General features: G+C 32.9%; 1 protein-coding gene across 6 annotated transcripts in view; it reads left to right on the top strand.

Annotated features, from left to right (window-relative positions):
* Positions 1 to 18914, top strand: part of SNX13 (sorting nexin 13) — a 126855-nt gene extending 107941 nt beyond the window's left edge. For 4 of the 6 annotated variants that reach the window (XM_004743388.3, XM_004743387.3, XM_045062747.1 and 1 more), the window contains exons 19-26: positions 645 to 752; positions 2517 to 2627; positions 6369 to 6530; positions 8023 to 8094; positions 10519 to 10664; positions 10908 to 10976; positions 12646 to 12758; positions 15379 to 18914. In XM_004743388.3, coding sequence (XP_004743445.1) covers positions 645 to 752; positions 2517 to 2627; positions 6369 to 6530; positions 8023 to 8094; positions 10519 to 10664; positions 10908 to 10976; positions 12646 to 12758; positions 15379 to 15626 — 1029 coding nt within the window. In that variant the 3' untranslated portion in view covers positions 15627 to 18914. Of the gene's footprint in view, positions 1 to 644; positions 753 to 2516; positions 2628 to 6368; positions 6531 to 8022; positions 8095 to 10518; positions 10665 to 10907; positions 11008 to 12645; positions 12759 to 15378 lie in introns of all 6 variants that reach the window. The other 2 variants (XR_006601338.1, XM_045062748.1) reach the window with 2 other exon arrangements.
* Positions 18915 to 19847: the final 933 nt, after the last annotated feature.

Below are 19847 nucleotides of genomic sequence, written 5' to 3'. Positions count from 1 at the left end.
TGGCCTTACAAAGATGCAAAATATACTAATGGCTTTTAGGTTTTTTTCCCTTAATAATCTTTGAGTTTATTTTTCTTATGTTTGGTGGGGGAAGAAGTGTCAATGTTGTACTATATTTGTTTATATGCCGAGTTGTAATAAAACTGTAATCTCTATTTTGAAATTTGCTTTTTCTGTTTTTAATAATTAGCTGTTACAATGATTAACTGATTGACAGTCATCAATATTAAAAAAGATTTCCTTTTTAGATTTTTTAAGCCAGAAACTCATGGGCCCTTGATTATTAAAAATATATTTGCTAATACTTTATTCACAAGTCAGAGTGTTAAGGGAAATATTTTAAAACCTTTTACTGTTGATAAGTTTGAACAAAATTAAGAGAATTAGAATGAAACCCCATGTGGACATCATCCCTGCTTTATCAGTTATACATGTTTGTCATTTTTGATTGAAAATACTTCTTTATAAATAAATAGCATTAGAACTGTGTTTAGAAATACTTTCTGATTTTTGCTTAATATAATAAAATATATTACAAAATAATATAGTAATGATGTTTTTGATATATAGAGGAATTATTTCTTGGAAAATGTGTTTCTATTTTTGTAAAACACTAAAATTATTGAATGTATTTTATCTTCTAGTTTGAAAATTTATCGAACATATTGAAGCTTCCTGGTAAAAAGACTTTTAATAATATGGATAGAGATTTTTTAGAAAAAAGAAAAAAGGATTTAAATGCATATTTGCAGGTAAATCCATGTTTGTTATTACCCATAGATTTTCATTTTAATATATCATACAGATATAGTAGATTTCTTTATTGAAGAATGTTTTAATATAATAGTGGGATAGTAACCACACTTCGTTAGCATGTCACATCTATTCAGTAATTTATCAGTATTCTCTATTTATTGACTAACTTAAAGGGACACTGAGTGCTAGGGATTTTGTCACTTCAGGTTTAGATGAAAACACACACACACAGGTACACATATCACAGGTACACATATCTCTTCCACATCACATAAACTCTAGGTGTTTTATGGTACACTAAACAGATAAATGTTTCCAATTCAATAGGTAGTAGCTCTTCATGGGGTATCCAAAGCTAGCAGATTTTCATTCCTGATAAAGGCCTCCTGTGGGCCACAATGAGTCTAAGACTTTTAAAATTACAGGATAATTCAAAAGAAGAATAGATCCCCTGCTTCCTCCTCACTCTCTCTGCCTATCTCTCTGCCTACTTGTAATCTCACTCTCTTGTCAAATAAATAAATGAAATCTTTAAAAAAAAAAAAAAAGAAGAATAGATCCAAGGGACTATTTCTTACACATAGTATCCTAGGTATGTAGATATCTGTTGTGGAATAACTTGACCCACAAGTTAATTATTCCAGGAAAAACTTTGTTTTAGACCTGCGTACCCAGATGCCAGATATAATAATAATATCAGTTTGTAGTTTTTTATACTAATGAATGATCTGTAAAGGTTTTTCATCTCGTAGACCTGGCTTTAGCCCAGGTATATAATGTTCCATTATTTAGTCCCCCACCCCCACTCCACCCTCTAGAATAGGGGTCAGCAAATTGCAGAGTGCAGACCAAATCTAGTTCACCATATGTTTTATTGAGTTTTAGAACACAGCCATCCATTTAGTTTATTAGTACCTAGTATAGCTTTTACATTTTGCCTCAGCAGAGTTGAGTAGCAAAGACTCAGTGGACTACAAAACTTTAAGAGTTAGGATGTGAATAACATAACAGTTGAGTGGATCTTCATAAGTTATAAAACCTGAAAATGGACTATACAGTAGTCTCCCCCTTATCTGTGGTTTTGCTTTCTGTGGTTTTACTTACCCACAATCAGCCATGGCCATGGTCCAGAAGCAAATGATTGTCCTTCTGATAAATTGTCAGGTCAGTAGTAGTCTGTTGCTGTGTCACAATGCTTATGTCATTCACCTCGCCTCATCTAATTACGTAGGCATTTTATCATCTCTTATCATCACAAGAAGGGTGAATCAGAACAGTAAGATATTTTGAGAGAGAGAACACATTCACAGTATATTGCATGTACTTTTATTATAACATATTGTTATAATTGTTCTATTGTTATTATTATTAATCCCTTATGTCCCTAATTTATAAATTAAACTTCATCACAGGTATGTATGTATAAGAAAAACCAGTGTATGTAGGATTCGATACTATCTTTGGTTTCAGGAATCCACTGGGGAGGGGGTTGGAATATATCCCCCCAGAAAGGGGACTACTGTAGCAAATACATTTGGACAACTGTCACATTAGATGCACTGAAAGTCAAAAAAGCAGCTGGGAAAAATATACGCCAAACTGTTAATGGTTGTACAATTATTGATGACTTTATTTATAAACTGTATAATTGGTTTTTTAAAATACAAAATTAAAATAATTTTCTAGCAGATAAAATTACAGATGGGAGTGAATTTCCAATACCATATCTATGTCAGGTATCTTTTTTTTCCCCCCATTAGTTACTTTTAACTCCTGAAATGATGAAAGCATCACCAGCTTTGGCTCACTATGTGTATGATTTCCTTGAGAACAAAGCCTACAGTAAAGGAAAAGGAGATTTTGCTCGCAAGGTAAGCAGACCATTGCATTGGTTTTCTTTATAGGTCTGTTTTCGTACATTTTTGGGGAAAGATTTTACTTACTTGAGAGAGAAAGTATGTATGAGAGAGAGAGAATTGAGGGAGAGGGAGAAGCAGATTGCCTACTGAGCAGGAAGCCTGACATGGTACTCCATCCCAGGACCCCAGGATTATGACTTGAGCCAAAGGCAGCTACTTGACTGACTAAGCCACCCAGATGCCCCTTCAGACATTTTTTTAAATAAAAGAAAGTAAATTTATATTTGTATGTTTTAAAACCAGAAAAGTTTATTAAATGCTTCTTGGTTTGTTTCTCTTCTGTAGTTTATTAAGTCTAGTATTGATAGGCATATCCAAAAAGTATAAACTCCTATTTTTACGTGTAGATTAAAATCTAACAGGAGCTTAAAAGAAAGAAAAAAGAATTTTTGAAATAATGCAGTGAGGAAGATTTGCCTAAGATAGGTCACAGCTTTCCAATAACTTGAGAAGGAGCTATATTTCTTACTGGGAGGAAAGGTCTTTTACTTGAAGTGTGGATGAGAAAAATGTTAAATAGGTTATGTTCCTGAAAGTATTTATGCCCCTTGAGTGAAATCTTTGTTATTTAAAATTTCTTTAGGGATATAGGTCCTAAACTTGGAATTAGATGGTAGATTAAGAAAATAAATGACAGAGTGCTCAAATTGGGGAGGATAGTTTAATGAGTGAGAACACAGACTTTGGAATTAGTCTGCTCTGCCATTTACTAGGTATAACCTGCAACATGTTACTTCATCTTTTGGTCCTTTAGTTTTCCCTTTAGTAGTAGTGGCAGTAATAGCAGGAGCAGTAACAGCAGTTGGGAGGGCTGGGTGGATAGTGTGTAGGAACTCTATGTATTTTTGTAACTTTTCAAAAGTCTAAGATTATTTCAAAATGAAAATTAAGTACAAAAAGTGACTTCCCTGCAACTCCCCCGCAAAAAGATTAATTTAAAAAAAAGATTAAGGAATTGGTATAAAATAAATAAGGATTAACTTACTGGTGCAGAGTAAGAACGAACTAAACATAAGAATTTTGTATGATTACTCAAAGGTTTTAGGTTTTAACATCCGAGTTAACATGTTTAAGTGGAGGGTTTTAATAATAAGTTCCACATTATGTGCCTCATAACGGTGGGGGACAGTGTGGTGGTATTTTCTTTGTATTCCATGATTGAAATGATTGAGTTTAAATTTCAGCTCTAAATGGTTTGTCAATAGAGAGGCCTTCTAGTGTTCCATCTTTTTGATATTTACCTTGTGTTCTCTCAAGATTTTATCAATTTTACGAAAAACTAAAAAATCAGTAACAACTTTTTTGAGGTAAATATTACCTCGAATGTACAGTTTCTTTTTGTCGACTATAGAAGTTGTTTGTGTCTAAAGTACATATATGCTGTGTGTATCCAAACAGTTGTATATTGCTTTTTTAAAATATTACCACTGGAATCTAAATTTCCTTCTGAATCTTTCTGGATGTGCATAGTAACATATGTTTTTTATAAATCATATTGGTTATTACCAAGGTCATCTTAACCTCTTTTAGATTGGCAAAATAATTTCTATGCACATCACGAATTTTCAGCTACATTTCCTTTTTGGCTAAATTATAATTTAATATTTTTTCTTAATTATGTTTCACTGGATATTAAATAGGTATTAGAGAAATCATCTGCAAACATTTTATCAGAGCTTGAGAAATAATACTTTATAATATATTAACCTGGTCACAGGATTTGTCTAGCCTTTCAAAATATGTGGGCAGTTCCTGGGAAGAGTAACTAACTAACAGTCTTCCTTTATTCACAATTTCTTTCTATCCAATTTTATATCATGACATGAGGCATTTTTTTAAGCTATACTTGGGACCTAAATTTAAGTTAAAATTACTTTGTGTTGTTACTGATACCCATAATTAAAGTGATGATGAGGGGAAAGCATCTCTGGTAAGTCAGGGCAAGTTTACAATTATGCTGGTGATCCATAATTCATTCCTCTTTTTGGTAATTTACAAATTTTTGTTTGTTTTAAGCACATGTTTTAAGAAAAATCTTGTTTATGGAAATCTTGTCATATACTTATGGATTCTGTTTTTATGCTTCTGAAATTCTGCTTTTTTTTAGGATTAGGCGGCAGAATCACTTGTGGAGGTTTTTTCATCCCTCTAGTTCACCCATTCCCTGTCCCTAGTACATATGCTTGGGCTTTACCCTCAGAAATGGAAAAGCAAACAAAAAACAAGAAGGAGAAGGAAAAGAAATGGATTCTGTAGGTCTAGGATAGTGCATAGGCAACTATTTATAATTATTAACCAATTAATGATACAGATTTAGGTTCTTTTATTTTAAAAGATCAGTAGTAGTTTAGCAGCATGTCTGTTGTTAGGCTACACACACACACACACACACACACACACACGTAATTTTACACAGAAGTGCACATGCACACACTGAGATAGCTTCATCTTTTTAACCTTTTTATCTCTGTATCTGTGTACCAGTGGCAGTTTTTCAGATCCTTCGTCATCCTTGTTTTTGTCCTTTGGATCTCCTCTGAATTCTGTGGTGACAGTGTCCTTTCTAAATGTTGCATATTCCATCAAGGATACCTAGAGCACTATTGACTCATCTTAATCAAAGAGTAACTAAAACTTCCAGTTATTTTACAGCTATCTTCAAATTCACTTGTTTTTTATTATAGTACTTATTTAACCTTATTTCTAGTTTTTGTTAATGGAAACCATTTTAGCATATTAGAGTGAAGTTTTATTTTCTTGGTACCATCTCTTAACATTATGCTGTTTCTGAAGTAGTGGAGTTCAGTATCTTTTACTGTTTTTTTTTTTTTTTTGGCAGGGAACATAATTTGATTCTGCATTAGTTCTTATGAGACTCATACTTTCTGGAAAATATTCTCGTAGTTTTTTATGACTTTGATTTTGTGTTCCTTTTTTTCTTTGTTTCTGTCTATTTAAATTCTCAGAGTTCCATATGCAGACTATTTTGATTTCTAGATGTTTCTCCCTTTCTTAATTGAAATTATGTGACATTTGTGCAGTCAGAATGTCAATTTTAATGCTTCTTATACCTCTGGAGATTATTCCTTTTTATATTTCTGATCATATTTCTTTTTATAGTTTTTCTATTCTTATTAAAGGACTCCACAGTCCTTCTGTAGATTCTGAGCATGTAATGTAAGCAAAAAGTTATTTAAAACAATAAGTTTTAGTTACTTGCTAATTACTTGAGATTTCTGCTTATTTTATCTGCATGTTTATTTTTCAATGTCTTCTCAAAATACTTATGTTATTATTGCCTTGAATTGTAGCAGAAGTATGTTACGGCTAATTCCAATTTATGTTTTAGAAAATGTTTTGTTTTTTAAATCTTATTTATTTATTTATTTAGCTTATTTCTTCAGTAAGGCAGGCAAACCTTATAATCGCTAGCAGTATAAGCTAAAGTTTATATTTTCTAGCAATAGCCTTATTACCTCAGTTTTTTAATTATCCGTTTATGTGTGAAGATACAATTTTAAGACAATACATTTTGAAAACTGTAGTTGTGTACTTTCAAAATGCAATGAGGTATTATAGACTAGAAAATTACTTCTTTTTTCATGTGTGTTGCACTCTGTATTTTCCCAGGCTTCTCAGTTAAATAACAGGTCTGATACATTGAAGTCATGGTGTAATGTCTTTTCCTCTTAGATGGACACTTTTGTAAATCCACTTCGAAATTCTATGAGGAATGTTTCAAATGCAGTTAAATCCCTTCCTGATAGCTTGGCAGAGGGAATGACTAAAATGTCAGACAACATGGGCAAAATGTCAGAAAGATTAGGTCAAGACATAAAGCAATCATTTTTCAAGGTAAGAAGATGTTTTCGGTAATATCTACAGCAAACTATTTTTAAGTCGACTAAGATTTATTGAGCTTCTGCTTAGATTTATCTTACTTCTTTTTAGAAGTCCAAAGCTCTCTAGACACAGTCTTATAAAGAATAAAAAAACTAAAGAGAATGAATTCTTAACAGAAATGGATCCTATAAAATTGAGTCACTCTTCAGGCTTTGCTGTGGTAGAATTTTGAAAGCAGTTAACATAACAAACATCCTTTGTACTGTTATATTCTGTTATGCCATTTTTATTTTATAATGCCATTTAATTTTAAAACATAAGCAAGTGCTATTGGGCAAATTGGCTATACTAGTGTTCATCAGGAAACATAAAAACTATTACCACCTGCTTCACCTGACCAAGTAGGAGATCAAAGGGAGGAAAAGTCACAGTCATCTGCCTCTCAGGCCATCCTTTACTTCGATATACAAGTGAGTTATATTGAAGAGTTTTCATAGGAAACTTTTTCATTATATTAGCAAATACAGGTAGCAGACCAAGTAGTTTGTTACTTTCTGATTTATACTTTTTATAATTATGACCTACTTGTTTAAAATTATAATCAAGACTATAAAAGAAAACCTGTACTGTTAGAGTTTTCTATTTTAGGTCATGTTTGAAGAGGAAATGTAATGTGTGTGTGTGTGTGTGTGTGTGTGTTGAATATAAATTACATATATAACATAATATAAATATATAAAAATATACACACACAGAATTTCCATAAGATGCAACTCCTAAAATAGTGTGTGTATAATCCATACTTCTCTACTTATTCTCATACTTTCTCTGATGCTTTATCTTTGATTCTAATCATGGGGAGTACATTGACACTGAAAGTGAGGATTTTGCAATATGCCAGTTCTGCCGATAACCGTTCATATGACTTTGTACAGAAGCCGCTGAGCTTTTCCCAGTTCCTTTTTCCTTAACAGCAACATGAGGGGTTTATAATAGGTGATCTTGATGGTCGCTGCTGTGCTTTCATATGATTATCAGCTAACACTGGTCTCTCCATTTTCCTCATAATTTATATGATCTAAAACAGCTTAATTAGTATCTCAAACTGTCTGTCAAGCTCCTTATGGTAAAATAAAGAAGATTGGAATTCTGTTCTCTGTGCTACTATCTTTTGGTTTTTAAATCATTTAACTTTTCTTAGATTTAAGTTCTTCTAAAAAGTATAGGGGTTTAACTAAGTAATCTCACCTTCCAACTCAAAAGTCCATTTTTTTAAGGAAAAAAATCTTTTGGTAATGAGGTAATCACACTTTAACATTGGGTTTCTAATTGTAGATTGTTAATACTTTTTAATACTATATAAACTTTGTGTCATTCTAAACATCAAATTAAATGCTATTATTATGGTTTTTATTCATTTTGATTTATTATTTTATTGTGTTCTTTCACTGTCTGCTATAGTGTGTTTATTTTGTTCTGTTTCTGTTTTTGTTTTAAATGTTAGGTGCCTCCTTTAATTCCGAAGACTGACTCAGATCCTGAACACTGTCGGGTCTCAGCTCAGCTTGACGATACTGTGAGTTAATTTCGTTTTTGGTAGTATTCAACTGTAATTGAAATCATACTTGGTAGAGCTTTTTAACTGTTTAATGAAGTATAATATGTATACCTAATATTATATACCTATGTGTATATATGTGTTAAGTTTGATGAATTCTTACAAAGTGTCCATGTAATCAGCACTCATAGCAAGAAACAGAATGTAACCAATACCCCAGAAAGCCCCTAATGCTCTCTTCCTGTCACTATCCTCTCCCCTACCAAGGATAATCACTATCCTGACTTCTACCCTGCTTTTATACTTTATATAAATCAAACTGTAAGGTATGTATTCCTTTAAATCTGGCTTTTTTTTTTTTTGCTGAACATTGTGATATTTTTCCATGTTTTGTGTGATTGTAGTTTCTTCATTCTTGTGGACTTACAGTATTCTGTTTTGTAAATATAGTATAATTTATTAGTTTTATATGAATAGTACTGTGATTCTGGTACATGTCTTTTGATTAAAAAATTAAGGATACGTTTCTGTTGGTCTGTACCCAGGAATGGAATTTCTTGGCTTGAAGGTATTCTTCATAAATTCAGTTTTAAGAGATACTATCAAATAGTTTTCCACAGTGTTTGTGCTGCTTACAGTGCTGCCAGCAATGCATGAGAATTTCAATGCTCCATAGCCTGCCAATAGTTCATATGTTATGTCTTTTAAATTTTAGCCAGTCTGGTTGTATCTCATGTGGATTTCCTTTTCTCTGATGACTGTGGAAATGTTGAACCTCTTTGCATATGTTTGTCGGCCATTTGGGTGTCTTGTCTTGTGTCTCTAGCTCTTTCCTCTACTTTTCTGTTGGCTTGGCTGTCTTTGTTTTTTTCAGTTAACAAGAGTACTTTTATATAATCTGAATAGTGGTTCTTTGTCAGATAAAAGTATTTGTGCATTGTGAATATCTTCTAGTTGGTGTGCTTTTGTGCAAAGTATATATATAATCTGTGCCTACTACAAGGTCACAAAGATCACCTGTGATTTTCTTTAAAAATCTTTTTTGTTTTATCTTGCTGAAATTTGGATTTCCCATTCATCTAGGATTGATTTTTGTGTATGGAGTAAGGGCAGTTGACCCAAACAATGTTTACTGAGAAGGCCCCCTTTTCCCAAGTGTACTGTTTCTCCCTTGTCACAAATTAGATTATCATATTTGGGTGTGGACTTTGTATACTGTTCCATTAGGCAGGTTTTTTTTAAAGATATAATTATCTCCCTTCAGTTTTTCATTGACTTTCTTATAATTAAACTATTAAACAAAGATAATATTTTATTTCCTTTTTAAGGAATATTTTAGAATGTTTTATTATGAGTTATGCTGGTATAACATCCATAACATCATAATTATCATGTTGCACCAAACTAATGAATATACTTGGTCATAAAATTGAGCAGTATTTATTTTGCCTCTGGAGGGAACTTGATCTCTGCACTGCTGTGCCAGATCCCTCACCAACCCCAGCCACTCCTTGTTTGGTTTAGGTGTGAGTTTTCAATATGTGAAAGGGAAGGTACACTAAGATAATCAGTTTACAGTATGACAATGAAAAATAAAGAACTCATGCTGTTTTCTCAAGATTTAAATTACAACATGGACGAAGAAATGATTGGAATATCTTATTGATGAAAGAATTATAAAATTACTGGCAGTTATGCGGTTTTATTGTATTTCTAAATCTGTTTGGCTTTACATATATATTTTTTATATCAAAGCTTTCTAGTTGTCTTTACTTTTTTTACCTTTTTATTTTCTTTGCTCTTCTAGTCATTTTTTATCTTATTTTTTTGTATTATTAATTGAATATTCCCATATAAAAGTGTCCTCATTTTTACTTGTTAAAAGTTAAAGGAAAATTTTAAAAGTATAGTGAAATATCCCCTTTGTAATAACTTAGCTATATACTGGATCTTATTTTAGCTTCTTTTTTTCTGAAAATACCTGAGTATGTACAATGCAGTAACTAAGCAAAACATCTTATTCTGTGTAGTTTGTGTTTTGTTCTATTAAGTAAGGAGAAATGTTGAGAATATTTTGTTCTTTTCAAAAAGATGCTCCAGAAAATCGGCAAAGGGGGCTAGCATTTGCCTTATCAAAGCAGTACAGACTCTACTAAAAGTAAAAGAGCCAAATTATTTTTTCCTAAGACATCATAGATCCACTTTGAGAAGTTTTTTCACTACTACTTTGGAACTGTGTGGGTTGTGAAATTCTGCATTCTTGCAGAATGACTGTTAAAAACATAATGTTTTTAAAATTAGAATGGAATGTTAGGTTATGAAGACTATAGTAGAATTTGTTCTCTGATCTCTGAAATTGAGTGCGTCATTTTTGTGAAAGCCACTCATAGTAGATAAATAACTCAAATAAACATAATTTCATTTCTTTCCATACTTTTTCAGGTGGATGACAATATTCCACTTAGGGTAATGCTGCTTCTTATGGATGAAGTATTCGACTTAAAAGAGAGAAATCAGTGGTTGCGAAGGAATATCAAAAACCTACTTCAACAGCTTATTAGAGCCACATATGGTGATACTATTAATAGGTACCAATACTTTTTTCATCCCTTAGAGCTGTTCTTGCTTAGCTTTTAAACGTTTCCTTCTAGAAGTAGATTGTTCAACTTTTATAGGAGAATTTTCTTCTCTGGGCCTTTTAAGATCATTAAAACAGTCTGTTGCTTTCACAGATAATTTACATACAGATTAAGTTCCTTCATGAAAGGAGTGCTTATTTTACACACCTTCTAAAATTTTGACCCTACTTATTTAAATTTCTTTACTTTCAGAAAAATAGTTGACCATGTTGATTGGATGACCTCTCCTGAGCAAGTAGCCGACTTAGTGAAACGTTTCAGGTATATCTTAAGACACAGTCACTTCTTTCAGGTAGTACAGAGTTTAGCATTGTTATCATTAATTAATCTTGACTGCTTTTCTTTTCTTCCTGACCGTAAAGTTGGTTTGAATCATCATTGATGAACAAAAAGACCTGTAAGAATTACAAAAACATTTGTTCCCTGGACCTTTTGATCTTTTTTTCTTTAAAGTCAGAATAGAAAAGTATAAAAGTATAATCTTTAAGATGTTGTTTACATTTTACTACAGTAATGTGGCTTCAAAGTTATTGAAATTTTTGATTTTAAATGAAAATTTAAAATGTCTCTGCTTATGGACTAATTATTATAACTGTTCAAACCTCTGAGAAGAATACAAATTAAGTGCAGTGATACTCCAATTCATATGTTCATCCTACAAAAATATTCTGAACCCCTTCTCTGTGCATAGTATTTTGCCAATCACCAGGGACTGAGATAAAATGCAATCCCTTCAAGGAAAGCACAGCATAATCCAGAAATAAACCTCTTTTCTAAAAGTGAAAGATAAGCAAGGCTTAAATATTCATGGCATCATGTACTTTGAAGTAACAGAAGCAAGAAAGGAGCTATCGATATTGAACATTATTTGCTTGGCACTGTGCCAACTACTGTATGCATACTTTCTGATTTTACCCTATTTTATAAGATAGGGATTGGTCTCCATTTTGTTATGTGGAAACTGAGGATTGAGAAGTTGAGTGTCTTGTCCAAAACCTCACATGCTGGAAAGTGAGGAACAATAGTTTTCTCTAATCTGAAGCTGAGTCTCTCTCCATTATGCAGTACTATTGCCCAAAGTCAGACCACCTGTCCTGGCATGTACATTCTATTTCAGGGCCAGTGAATGATGTTTGGTTTACTGTGGAGTAGTGATTCTCAGTCTTGGCTGCATGTTGGAATCACTTGGGGAGCTTTAAAAAGTACTGATGCTTGGGTCCCATCCCAACAGTCTGACTTAATCAGTAGAAGGCCTGAACATGAAGATTTTTTAAAGCTCCCAGGTTTTTCTAATGTTCAGTCAAAGTTAAGAACAACTGCTCTGGGAAGTCTCTCTCCCTCAGACCGAATTCCCAGGTAGAACCTTAGTGTGTTCTGTTCTTGCCTTTGACTCTGAATTGGAGAACTGGAATCAAGCAAGCTGTGCGAGTGAAGGAGATTAGGATATATATGTGAGAGGAATGTTGTAATCAGTCTAATTGGAAGTTGCGGGTACAGGATTTGTTTTGTATTGGCTTAATTATAAGGGAACTGAGGAAGATTAACTCTAAGATATCCAAATTCAGGATATTGTGGGGTTGTATTTGGATCAGATGTTCAGTCTCGTTGAGATCAGAGGCATACTTGAGTTTGAATGGCTGTGATATAATCATCTATATATGCCATTTTGCTATCTTTTTCATTTGTTAGTGTTTGTAAGGTATTCCAAGGCAGAATTCATCTGTTACTTTTATTATGTATATCCTTTCATACCTAAAATTGAATCCTGCTCTTAGTTACTCTGTTGAATGTCATACCTCCATAAAATTTCAGAAATGTTTCTGCTTTCTATTTACATTTGTGTTTTCTATAGAAAATTGGAACAATTTTACTGACTTACATCATTAGAAAATGTAAATTTTTACAAAATTTATTTAATTTTCTTAAATAGAGATGCCTTTTGGCCAAATGGCATTTTAGCAGAGACTGTTCCATGCAGAGATAAAGCTATTCGAATGAGAACAAGAGTTGCAGGAAAAACTAAATTACTTTCAATTATGCCAGGTGAGTGAACAGGTTTGGTAAAAATCTTATTACTTTGTAGTTCTTCAGAATTTTTGGCATTGGGCATGCTGGTTTAGCTGCCTACTGATTTTAGTAATTACCATTTAATGGCTTACCACGTATCAGTCACTGTTGCTCCGCATTTCTCATATATTCTTCACTCTCATAACAGTATTAAGAACTTACGCGCTGTTAACATGACAGCTTTGTATGTGAGCAAATAGAAGCTCAAAGAGGTTAAGTAAGCCACCCCAGGTTTCAAGCTAGGAAGTGACTGTTGGGCTTCTGCTCCATGCTGAGCTACTTGAAAGCCACTGCTTTCAAACATGAAAAGAAAGTGGTGCTTTTAACCACTTCATTTGCTACCTTGAATCATTTTGAGAATAAAGTTGATGATAAAATATGTGACAGAAGAATAAAAGAACAATGAAGTGTCAGGTTTTTAGGAAGTATATTTGTTCTACTTCAGAGAACATACTCTTTCAAAGAATCCCTTTATGTAGAAACAACTAATTGGTCCATTATTAATCTGAATTGAGACATGATTCCAAAGAAAATACACTTAAGTGGCATTCTTTTGGTCTAATTTGAATTATTTCTTGAGAAGACTGCTGTCTTAGACTCACTTTGCCCGCATTTCAACTTCTCTCAATAAGAGGTCCTCAATAATATGAAAAGCAATTTTGTGTGACTGGGTAGTTTTTTGGTCCCTTCTTTAGTTATGAATATCTTTGAAAATACTTATATATCTCTTTTCCACATTTTAATTATGAATGTAGAGTAGAAAAGGAATATTTAGGAAGTTCATTAATGTCATTTAGTATCTATTTCTTTTTCTATAATTTTGTTTTTCTTAGAACTCTATTTTCCTCATAGATTTTAAAATTTCTCTTCTGTCAGTTAAGTTGGGAATTTGCCACATGGCTATCAGTTCTGTCCTACAGACTATACTACTGCATTTGGAGGAAAAAGTCATAGAAATATCATTTTAGAAAAATAAAAATAAATGACAACTTAAGATTAAGTATTATTTATTATACTGTTAGTGTAAACCAGATGGTGCTATAGACTGATTTATATACTCAAAGAAACTAATGCATTTATTCAGTAAATATTTACTGAGAGTGTGTCATAGGCAGGACACTTTCTTTGCACTAATCTTTGCTTTCTTGGAGCTTACATTCTATTAGGGAAACACAGACAGAAGGCAGACAAATAAATAAAGGTCAGTATGTTAGCTTTTGCAGGAAGAGGGAGGTGTCAGGTGAGGTGTAGTTGTGTGAGAAGGGGACACTTGTGTGAAGACTTAAAGGAAATGAGGCTAAATATAAAGGTATATATGTTGATGTATGCATAATCCCTTTCCTGCTTTGAGTAAATTCATAAACCATTTGCTTTAAATTAACATAGTACTCCTAGGTAGAAACAAATCTTTTGGAAGTTGCGTGTTTTTTGTTTTTTTTTTTAAGATTTTATTTATTTATTTGAGAGACAGAGATCACAAGTAGGCAAGAGGCAGGCAGAGGCGGGGTGGAAGCAGGCTCCCGCTGAGCAGAGAGCCCAATGGGGGGCTCCATCCCAGGACTCTGGGATTATGACCTGAGCTGAAGGCAGAGGCTTTAACCCACTGAGCCACCCAGGCACCCGGCATATTTCTTTTAAAAGCAGTTAAATAGTATCTACTGCTGGTGTAGCCCTGATTATAAATAATTAAGGATAGTCCTGCATGTTCGCCTATTCAAAGATCTGTAACAACTTCATGTCACCTAGGAGTAAACTCCACACTTGGGCTCACTCTGATAGCCATAGCACTTGTTTCCGTTCTTCTCTCTACTTTGTTTTAAAAGAATCTTAAAATTTAAAGCCAATTTCTGGTGTCCCCTATTTTGAACCTGCTTTGTTTTTCCCACTAGTTCTCATTTGCTTGTTGTTCTCTCCCCCAAAGCGAATCCGTCATCTGTTGGTGCCTGTCAAACTCCTGCCTAGGTAGCAAAGTCTCCTTCGTTCATCTCCTCCATGAAGGGAACCTGTCTTGATTATATACCATGTGGAATTCTCTTCTCTAAACATCTTTATACTTGGGGTGTTTGAGTGGCACTGTTACTATTGCAAGCTTTTTGAGATCATTAGTCACCTATCATACATCATTTCCTTACAGTATTTCTCACTGAGCATTAGACACATAAGACTATTTGTATGTTTTAGCCTTTGCAGATTCCTTTTCACATTTGCATTAAAGCTCTCCAAATTCTTTTATAAGGACTTGGTTATTATAAATCCCATTTTACAGATAAGGAAACAAACTCAGGATGGGTAAATATCATATAGGTATTAAGGGACAGGATTGTAACTCTAATTTGGGGTTTCAGAGTCTAGATCCTGCTTCTTTTTCCTGTGCTATCTCATCCCCAGTGTCTGTTATTACATAAGTGGATGGATGCATGCAGACATGGACATTTTAATCTCAGTTAGAATACATAGGTGAGACACATGAACTGAGTATCTCCTATTTGCTCCCCTGCTGTGTACTTCCCATACTTTAAACTTAGAGCATAGTTTAGGCCTTGTCTTTCCTTTATATGAGTAATGAATGATATTTATTTGTCTCCTCTTCATTTAGATGAACTGAAGCATATTATCGGGGCTGAGACAACACGGAAAGGTATTCTTCGTGTTTTTGAAATGTTTCAGCACAATCAGTTAAATAGGAGAATGGTTTATGTCTTCTTGGAAGGCTTTTTGGAAACCTTATTTCCACAGTATAAATTTCGTGAACTTTTCAACAAACTGCATTCACGGTCAAAGCAGATACAGAAATATAAACAGAAACTTCAAACTACTCAAGCGCCTTCTTTACAGAAAAGGTGACACTCCAGTCTCTGAAGCTGGTGTTCATTTTGTCCAGGACTAATAATATGGACAGATCTTCTGGGGCTTAACTCATACCCTGTCATATTGCACCAGTCTTTTACTGTCTCAAAATAGATTATTAATACATTCATTAGACTGTGGTTCTTCTCATCTTCATCTATAATCCAGCCACTACCAAGAGAGATTTCTGTGTCTTAAATGATTTGGTGCATATCTTTGCAACATTGAAATGATACTGCCCCCTTCTCAAGCAAGAATGATGTTGGTCTCTTCCATTTCAAACTAATCAGCATTCTCCAGCAATGACAAAGTGCCAGAGTGTATATGTGAGAGCTGAGGAAAGCACAAAACAGTGGTTCACAGGTAAACTGGCTAATTTGTTTGGGAGACTGAGCAATGTATGATTTGGAGGGATTTTTTTTTTTTTGCATAATAATTTTATAGATCTTTATCAGAATTTTGATATAATGTGGATTAGCCAGGTGAACGATCTTTGGAACATCTGCGTCAAGTCTGGGAAAGTGACAGGATGCCCTTAAAGTATGAAGTAACCTTTTATCCTAATTACAGTTTTGTGACATAAAATAAAACCAATCAAAAACAGAATTTGATTGGATTTGTTATTCATTCGTATAAAACAAATTTTAATTGATTCTTACCTGCTTTGGGCTCTATTTTGCTCTTATGGTACTAAATCATAAGTTTTCTTTTGGTATTCTGTGTGCAAAAAGAAGCATATAGTGGCGATCTCACTTAAGTTTCAAAATTATTACTGTTTTCTTTATCTTTAAGAGATTACTGATTATACAATAGGGAGTATAATCTCGAAAGAACTGCCAAATACATTCTGTTATTTTAAAAACATGGAAATTTTAAAACAGCACTATTGAAAGTTGTAATGTGACCATTTTAAATTGTGTGATCTAGACATACCTTAGGTGATTGCAAAGGTAGCAAATCAAAGGATTAAATGAGCTTATTAGTCATATGTAAACAGACAAATTCCTAACTCTATTACTATGTATATATATGAAAATAAATAATGAAAACAGAACTATAATATTTTTAAAAATATGCTTTTATTTATATTTTGCATAATGTAAAATTCTACTAAATAAAGTTGGCAAAACCCCTGGGTGTATACATTTAAGTCCCTGAAATAATTTTATACCAACAACAACAAATTACCTTTTCCAGTTCTGGAGCCTCTGCATTTCTTATAGTTTTCTCATTCTCTGTTTGTCCATCTTGGAAGTCTTCATATCCCTTGTATGCAGGATTTCTGCATAGTTTTAAATACTTACAGTGACTAAGGGTTTGAGTATGTCAGCCTTTTTTGTTTTAAAAATATTTAACACTACAACCTTAAAATAGTGAAGCTACTTATCAGACCACTGAGCCAAGACCCTGGTATTAAAAGAATGTCTGGGTGCTTAAGATAAAGGGACAGAGGATAGGTATCCCAGTTATTTGGGAGCTTTAAGATTGGAGCAAGATGTTACTGTCTTGTTTTCACTGAGATCCTGCTTAGAAAGTGAAGCCTCATAACAGAATAAAGCCTTCCTTTAAAGCTTCATAGTAATAATCATATTTATTAATAATGCTGTTGTGCATACTCAGAGTATGCGCCTTTCAGTACATGTTGCATGTCTAAAGAATTACAAAAATGAAACCCCATGATTTCATTGCAACCTGCAAATGAGAAAATATCCTTATTGACTCTGGTGGAAGAAATAATATTTTTTCTTTCCAGTGTGTCTCCCTGCCATGGTCCCTCCCCAGGCCCCAGGCTTTAAAGGTGAGGATTTGTGAAACGTCTATAGGAAGCATCAGCATGGCCATAAGTGAGATGATTTTCAAATATACCCTTCCCATTTCAAGTATATTTTTGACATAAATAAGTCTAAGAGTAAACAAGAATTCACTTAAGAGCCTAGTGTGTACATATGAAAAGCATTTCCAGATAATATGAGGAATGCTGGCCATCAACCAGGGAAAGAAAGGTCCTGCAAAATAGCAACTTTTCATAATAGAGCCCTGCAAGGTAACTGCAATCATACCAAAAACTATGTGAGTAAATGGGTTTTTAAAATAATTTTTGTTTAAAGAGTTTATATTTCAAAAGCAGAAATATCAAATGGTAGTCTTTGTAAACAGTTGTGCATCTTCTCTGCACATCTGTGTTTTACATCAGAGAAAGCCGTGGTCATGCTAAAATTAGAGATACTTTTTGAATGACTTGGTTAAGCTGTGTGTAAAATATTTAATTCATAAGTACGGTGTACTATGTTTAATAAAGTTATTACATTTAATGCATTCATTGCATATATAAATACATACCTGAAGAGGCTTTAAGTCTTCTGATATTTGATTTTTTGAATGTGTTTTTAAGTCAGAGGTGCCTTCAGGCAAGAACCTTCAAAATTAATTATTCTTTGTATGGGTTTTCTGATTTTTTCAGGTAACATATAAATTATTTAGAAACCATCACTACTAACAACAGTTTGTTCACCTAAAAATTGATTGTATGATTTAAATATAGTGCTTAGCTGGGCATTTCCTCTGATTAGGGTATTCTGAATAGTTGCTGAAAAAATTGTGCCATTGACCAATGGATGCACTTGGTTAGCCTTAATTTTTTTTTAAGAAAAAAATTTAAAACTTTCTTGAGTATTTCTGTTAGCTCAGTTTAAGTTTGTGCTGCTGGTGTTTGGAAAAAATCAGTTAAGTGCTACCAGAAAGTGTATCAATTTTTAAAAAATGAAGAACAATATAAATTTCACAATCTAAAATTTTAATTTTGTGCAATATTTTCATTTAATGCATGTGTATTTGAGTAATTGTAAAATAAATGAATTTTTAATGTTTTGAGATCTAGTTTAAACTGTCTTCTTAACCCAACAACTTACATTCCGTTGTTGCTGCATCCTTTTATTTAAGGACTTGTTTTAAAAGTCTTTTTTTGTCACTCCTTGTAAAATTCTTTTGTTAATAGTAAATTTTGCTTATAGGAGCATGGCTCCTGTATTACAAGGGAAAAATATAAAGAGCACATCTTAGAATTATAGTTGTTAAAAGATAACTTGTGCATATCATTGTACAGTAAATATCAACTGTGTGCCTAACTATTCTATCAATACTTTCCTTTAACAAAGAAGAAACAACAATCAGAATGTCAGTTATTTTTATTGAACTAAAAGGATTAAAATTTTTATTTGGTTTGCGTTATGTTCTGTCCATTAGAAAATGCTAATAAAGTATTAACAAACCTTTTTGTTGAATTTATTTAGTAGTGATGTATTCTTATTACTTTAAAAAGTGCTTGCTCAATGGTCTTTTTAGTATCTGTACGTATTTTCCTTTCTTTTCATTTTAGAAATCAAGCAGTTTAAGTTCCATATCGATAGAAGACCTGTTGAGTGATTACTGACAACTTATTGAATTTAATTTTTCTATTTATGGGGCAAGTAATGTATGACCACAATGTTATAGAAACTTCATACTTACCTATCACACAAAATTATGAAGTCATTTTCCCATAGCGGGAAAGAGCTGTAATAAATAGTCCATTAACAGTTTTTATTTGATGCTATTTTTAATTCATAGTCTGCTTGATATTTTAGATGTTTGAGCTCTAAAGGCAATAGATTGAGTACTCACAATGTAGCTATGTTTGGTTGGTCATAGTATTTTCAGTCTTGCATTTGTATCCATAGACTTCTCAGACTTCAGCTGTGAGTACTTTTACCCTACTATGGACAGGTGTAGTATTTGTCAACGTGCATCCTGTAAAATACTGGTTCCTTTAAGATGTTTCTGGGTAGTAATTTTATACTTCTACGTAACTTGTGCAAATCTATGTACTATTCCAAACCCTAAAATATTCCTTTACAATCCAAATGATACTATCAAAATTTCTGTAATAAATAATTCTGTTTAATTTTGTTTACCTAACTTCCCAGACCACAGAATTTTTTGTCATCAACACCTATTAATAGCTTGATGATAATGTTCCCGAGGAACATGATTTGAAAACTCTTAGATGAGGGAAAAAAAGATGAAACATTTTTAATTAGGGAATAAACTCTAGATAGAATATAAAACAATGGATTTGGGATTTGAAGTTTTATTTTTAGCCTGTCATTCCAATGGAAAGTTGAGTCTTTGAAAGAAAAAGGAGAACATGGAAAATTAACAGATGGGTATATAGCAGATATT

The sequence above is a fragment of the Mustela putorius genome, unplaced genomic scaffold (assembly GCF_011764305.1).
Source record: "Mustela putorius furo isolate JIRA1106 unplaced genomic scaffold, ASM1176430v1.1 tig00003845_pilon_pilon_pilon, whole genome shotgun sequence".
In the NCBI taxonomy this organism is placed as follows: Eukaryota; Metazoa; Chordata; class Mammalia; order Carnivora; family Mustelidae; genus Mustela; species Mustela putorius.
The sequence above is the reverse complement of the archived record's forward strand: the minus strand, read 5'-3'. Positions and strand labels throughout refer to the sequence as shown.